Source organism: Gavialis gangeticus, unplaced genomic scaffold (genome assembly GCF_001723915.1).
Source record: "Gavialis gangeticus isolate Ggan-Ray unplaced genomic scaffold, GavGan_comp1, whole genome shotgun sequence".
Lineage (NCBI taxonomy): Eukaryota > Metazoa > Chordata > Crocodylia > Gavialidae > Gavialis > Gavialis gangeticus.
In genome coordinates, this window is record NW_017728994.1 from 48,502,817 (window position 1) to 48,509,277 (window position 6,461).

The 6,461-nt window shown below is 45.5% G+C and overlaps 1 protein-coding gene across 2 annotated transcripts in view; it reads right to left on the reverse strand.

Annotated features, from left to right (window-relative positions):
• Positions 1-170: 170 nt before the first annotated feature.
• The window catches only part of SH3PXD2A (SH3 and PX domains 2A), a 331,374-nt gene continuing 325,083 nt past the window's right edge, over positions 171-6,461 (reverse strand). For both annotated transcript variants that reach the window (XM_019502762.1, XM_019502761.1), the window contains 2 exons: positions 3,308-3,427; positions 171-3,130 (listed from right to left, as the gene is read on the reverse strand). In XM_019502762.1, the coding sequence (XP_019358307.1) occupies positions 1,241-3,130; positions 3,308-3,427 (2,010 nt within the window). In that variant the 3' untranslated portion in view covers positions 171-1,240. The remainder of the gene's footprint in view (positions 3,131-3,307; positions 3,428-6,461) is intronic.

Here is a 6,461-nt window from a genome sequence, read left to right on the forward strand (position 1 = left end):
AAAAACAAAAAAAAACCAACCCCCCCCCCCCCAAATGAACATCAAAAATACCCCACACCTCAAAAAAACAAAACCCAAAAAACCCCACACCACACAGACTGCACAGAAAAGACAACACACACACACCCCAACAATTCCCCCAAAATATACAAATTAAAGATTGTGCAGACTGAAATCAATGGCTTTTTCTTCTCTTTGTAAACACTGATGTTGCAAAAGGTTACGGCTGTTTCTAATGTCTACCTTTGTGGGCCCTGCCAACAGTCACCATGCTCCACTTTGGGTCTAAGCGTGAAGTAATGCATCAGACTAAGTTTTCATGTTTAAAGGTCTCAGAGACATTTTGTTGTAGTTCACGATGATGCCAGTTTGTAGGAACCCAACTCTGGAAAGAGAATCAATGTGGACCTCCGGGCAGGGATCACCACACCAAACAAAAAAAAAGGACCTCCAAAATAACCACGATGCACAAAGGATGAGTAGGTGGGCTCGTGAGCATCCAGTTGGCACAAATAGCCTTAAAAACATCTGGAGTCCCATCTCAAGGGCCTAGATCCAGAACAAAAGAGGAAGCAAAAACCCCCCCGAAACCCAAGATCTCATGGAAGCCGTTTCTGGAATACGGCAACAAAACGCATCTGCAAAGTTAGAAACCAAATCCCTCCACGATGAAAAGGCTCCAACTCTGGAACAAAATCGGCTCGAGTGAAAAACGTGAGTTTCTAGACAGGGTTGGGGTTCCTCTATTTCCAAATGTAATTCCCATCTGCTTACCCCAGTCGAAGTCGGGGAAATGCATTCAAGACTCCTGGATGGTCCACGTACAGAAAATAAGGAGAGAGGGAGCCACTAACATCTTGTTTGGCACTTAACTCCTCAAGTAGACACATCAATTTCTCTCCCCCACACAAGGCACACATTTGGTTTCCTACCATTGTTAAAGTGGAAAAGGTGGGATATCATACCCTGTTACACACAAGATTATTTAACAACTCCACAAAAAAAGCATTCATCTATGCTGCCGCTCCTCTATAGACGTGTCCGAATTGCTTCCAGCAGGTCAACTCCCCAACTTCTCCAGAACACAGTGACTTGTCATCAGCATCGCTCGGCCGGTTGGTCCTTTTGTACAAACTGAGAGCACAGGGAAATGTCTTTTTGTGTAGCAGTAATGTTTGTTTTTTTTCCATGTGTACACAGCAGGAACAGTATAAATTAGGGAATTAAAGATATTACAACATTAGTTCTTTTTCTCCAAATAGTTTGAGGGCACCCAGCCTTTAAATGGTTTCGCGCCATCCATGATCTGACAATACCACCAGCCATTTGGGTTCCTTTCTAGGACCTCCATGCACACGCCTTCCTGAAACCCTGCAGTCTCCTCATCCCCCTCATAGTCTGCAATGGAAACATAGATATCCTTGAGATTGTTGTGGATGAACTGAGATTTTTCAATGGGCTTTGGCCTGACAGTGGACACCGGGATCCCATTTCGCTGGCCCGACAGGCTGGAGGTGTTTTCCGATTCCTCCGTGACGGCTCGATCGGCCGGCTTGGCCTTGGAGTCGCCGGGCTGTAAATGGGTGCTGCTAAAAGACGCGTTCCGGCGGACAACCCTCAGGTGGTCTGTAGTCGTTAGGGATTCGTTGCGGCGCAGGGAGCATGAGATGTTACTGTCCTTCGGTGGTGGGGAGACGAACACCGACTGTGGCCTCACTGCCAGTTGTCTCACTCCGTTCCTCATTTTGATGGGCCCTGATGTTTTGGAGAAGCCACCAGGAGGCTTACTTGGAATAGGAGGCGTTGCTCTTTTGCTCTGGTTGATGGTATTCAAAGCCTGGACTCTCTTCTCTATCTTCTCCAAGCTGTTCGACTTGCTTTCGTTCCTTCTGTTCTTGGCATCGGCCTCTGTGGCTGAGGTTTCTCGCTGCTGGTTTTCAGCAAGAGCCAGATAGTGGGAAGGGGCCCACCCTTCCATGTCTCCATATTTAAGGTACCACCACCCACTGGCTTGCTTCTCCAGCACTTCTACTTCCACTCCTGCTGGAAAGCAGATTTCAGACTCCTGCACCTTTTGGTAGGCATCAGTGGTCACGTAGAAGCACTTAGAGTTGTTCTCTTGCTCAGTCTTGATGGAGTGGTTTGAACAGAAAATGCCATGGGAAGGAGACGTGATGAGATCTGCCGAGCTTCTCCTGAAGGACTCTTCTTGGTTCTCGGATGCTGTACGGGGAGGGCTTTCAGACTCCTCACTTCTAGATCCTTTAAGTCCACCTCGAAGCTGTCCAGTTGGCCTCAGCTGACGCCGTAAAGTGCTGATGTCCATTTTTTCTTGGCTTGAAGAATCTGCCTTGTTCAGGAATGGTTTTGGTCTAACTATTGGCTTTGCTCGGATGGAGGGGCTCTGGCCAGGCTCCTTCTTGACACTTGCTTTGGGCATGCTACGCAAGCCAGCATCGGAGGCTGACCTGAGTTTTGTCTCCTCACTCCTGGAATAGTGACATTTTCCAAGATCGGGCTGGATGTTTTTGTCAGACTTGAGCTTCAGGAGTGACGATTTGGGAGAACCAGAACACGGAGAGTTCCTTCGGATCAGGGAGAGCGAGGAGCTTTTGAGGGAATCTGAGTCTCCACTAGATTCCTTACTTGATAAGGCGTCTTCCAGGTAAGGTCTGAATCCCTCGTTTTCATAGATGGTTTCTTCTTCGTGGGCAACGTCCTCTGAAGACCCACCAACTTTGAACTTTGCCCTCTGGAGGGACGATACAGGGGAAGGCTTGAACGGCTGGAACATGCGTTTTTCCAAGGTGCTGTCTTCTCGCTGGCACTCATTCACTTCAGACTCCGAGTCGAAACCAAAGGCAGGCACATCGTACTCGGGCTCTTCATATCTGGGCTTCTGTAGGGAGTCCTGGGCTTCTCCAGAAGATATGGTCCCGGGAACTGCTCCTTCTTCGGAGTCTTTTGGTTTACTGGGAGGTGCTGGGGGAGGAACTTTGGGCCGGGTCAGCGTACTAGTTCTTCTGTTTAAATTGGGCTTCTTCCTTTTATCGATATAAGATGCTGGTGCCCATCCTTCTTTCTCGCCAATCTGTACGTACCACCAGCCACCAGAGTTCTTTTCAATAACCTAGGAGAAGGTTAATACCATCAGTCTAGAGAAGTAATTAGTCAAGTTTTTTTTTTTTATTATTAATCTAACACTTGTACAATGCTTTGCAATGGCTGAACATCATCAGCCATTGCAAGGCCATTGCCACGGCAAAGCACCCCCACACCTGACTCCTGCAGCAGTCTTTGAGCTCACCTCTGCTTTCTGCCCTCCTCGAAAGCTTATCCCATCTGAAATACAAGACTGGAACTCCGCAATAGTGTAGTACTCCACTTCTACTGAGGGCGGTTCTGGTGGCTTAGGCAGCTGGAAACCCTGTTTCAAAAAAGCAAATTGGTAGTGAATCAAAGAGCAATAGTGGGCTGAAGTGGTCAGTGCCACCTTCTGGGCACTACTTGGTGAGCTGTACTTCCTACCCCTAATTTACCTCCCAGCAGTAATCACCAGACTTATTATAATGGAAGTTAATACCTGGGATAGCTTTCAGAGCTCTGTGCACTGCTAGTAACTCCTTCACCAAGTATAAAATACTGCTTTCCATCAGAGTTGGCCATTCTGGTCACACCACTGGTTTGTTTAGCTTCACTGGTTGTTACCAAATGGCTTAAGATACTAAAATGTAAAAAATTCTGTGGAAACAGGTCTATGAAGGCCTCTGTCTCCAGATCTCACCAGCTTTAAATATTCAGAATTCATTGGAACTGCATGGGATTGGTATGTGAGATGCTAAAAGTGGTCAAGAACTGCTGTCCATTTGTTAAAATTAAAACCATCCCAAACAAGCAGGGATCTAATCATCACCATGAAGTCCAAGTGCTGTTCCCACTAACCCTCAGCAGAGATGACTCATGCTATAAGCACTCATTTAGCTAAAATGACAAAAGGGAGGCAGAAGGACATCAGGACACAGGGCCAAAATGCCTAATCCCTCTATGTAGCCAAGAACCACCAATTTCTCCTACATGTTCTTTACAGCTTTTGGGCTGGTTAATGAAAAAAGTTTCATTGGAGCTGCTTTTAATGATAAACAGGGTAAAATATCAGTCTCAGCACTTCTATAGGTGCCATTACCTTAAAGCTCTATTGACTGATATGACAGTATTGAGACAGAACAAGTCGGGGTCCTGGAGAAGGAATTGAAGGGGTGTTTTCTTCTTTAAAAGACCAATGCATCACAACAACAAAACGCAGCCTGGATACAGAGGTCTGATGCGTGCAGATTAGCCACACGCAGAACCGAGAGATGCAGCCAGGACATCGAAGAAAGGAAGCTAAATACGGTACGTTATTAAATGCACGGCTCATTTCATTTCTAAAGTATCCCCGTCATAAGAGTCACGCATCATTTCAATGCAGGGTACACGAGGCATTCAGCAGAGGTGGTGCTTGACACCTCTTACCAATCCTGCTTTGCTGTCTTTCAACTATCCATCTCAGCACTGCAAATGTGAAAATATAGCATGAGATGAAATACCACAAAGTGTCTTGGGACTTTAAGATGGCCTGGATTAAAACCGAGCTAACAGGAAACAGGGGACACACTTGACATTTCACATGTGTTGTTTATAGCATACCTTCCAACACAAAGTCCAACTGAAAATAATCAGTGAAAAAATGTCGGGAGAAAAACACTACACATTAGCCAGGTTGAGCTCTTCGCTGGATTAAAACATTAGGATGAGAAATCAGATATGAAACACATAACACAAGACAACTGGGAGATTCATGTATGGCACATGCCTCTGGGCATAGTTAATTCAAATACACATAAGGAGGAATGACCGGGGCGCTTCCCTCCCATTTTCCACTGTTCCACTTCCACCTGATCACCCAACACCCAACTTCAGCAAAGAATACTTGAGAAAGTCCTTATTTTTTTATGAAAAAGCCACAGGATCTTTAATGGCCATATCCAACGGAGAATGGCAAGGCCTTGGCCTTCTAAAACAACTCAGTCTACGTTCCTTGGAAATATAAAGGACTTAATCCAGATTGTGGAGTCTAAAGAAACTTAACCTGTTTCACTGATTTTTTTGGCCATCTCTTCTGGAGTGATCAGCTCAGCATCCGGATTTTAATGCTGGCTCTCATCGCGTACGATATGAAACCAGACTGATGTGACGGAGCAGGTAAAGGTGTCCCGACACTTCACATCTGAGCCCTTTTTCCATTTAGAAGGCTGTCTGCTTTTCATGACCCAATTTGAACTTCCTCCTTATAATTTTTGCTCCTGGAACAATTTAAAATGAGGGAGAAGCCTATTTGCAGATTCAGAGGGCAGGAATCTCATTGGTTAGTAAAAGTTCTCAAATACGCCTTATCTTGGGGCAACTTTTTCAAACAAACGGTTCTTGAGACTAGGGCACTTTGTACCAGAAACTGGTTGGCACTTTGTTGAGGAGTCTGACCACATCTTGGACCGTGGAAAAATGAAGAGCAAGGGTATCTCATAACAAGGCAGGTACTGTTTCTATGCTCTTGTGTTTGGGGCTGTCCCCTCCTCAGTCCTTGATGCTGTTTATAATTCAGATAAAGCCATTTCATACTGGGCAAGGTTTTGAAAAGAGCTGTTACCCCAGTGACATGCCGTGAGCTCACAACAATTCTTCAGTAAAGACTCCAGGCTTTTTTATTCAAGGACTTTGTTTCCACTTGAACGGCAAAACCAAACACTGCTGCACATTTGCCATTACATGTGTTATTCCTTCCAAGGTCTGAACCTACTCTCTTGGGTAATTAAGGATCTAAAATTGGGTCTTATTGTTCCTATTGGAACAAACCACAGCACCATAAAATTGGCTCCTGAACTGGATGTGCAACATTGAAAAGGAAGGTTTATTCCAACAAAAGAACAACTTTTGTCTGGGAAAAGTTACCATAGGGGGCAAGGGGAGAAAAGGTTCACATGCACAGGCCAATACCACAGAAGTATTTTGGGGGAAAAGCTACAAGCACCCCCCCCTCAAGAAAATTATAGGAGTTTATATAAAAAAAGTTACAAACAAGACAAAACCGCTTTCCTCTCTCTCCCATTTTCATGCTCCCAGACTGGGTTATTTTAAGCAAGCGCTGCACTGGAGAAGGGAGTACAGGATTCACATAGCCAAGTGCAACATGAAGATGCAAAGCAAAGTCTTCCAGAACATGGGGTTGATTCCACATTGCACACAGCCGGTTTTAAAGAGTCTCCATACGCCCTGCACGGGGGAAAGAGGAAATGCCCAGGGCCTGCTGTATTTACACAATTATTGCAAGGTTTAAATATAAAAAGGCAACACAAACCAGACTGGATTCTCTGCGTGGGGGAGGCCTCGTTCTTAGATTTGGAGAGCCTACGGGGTGAGCAAAA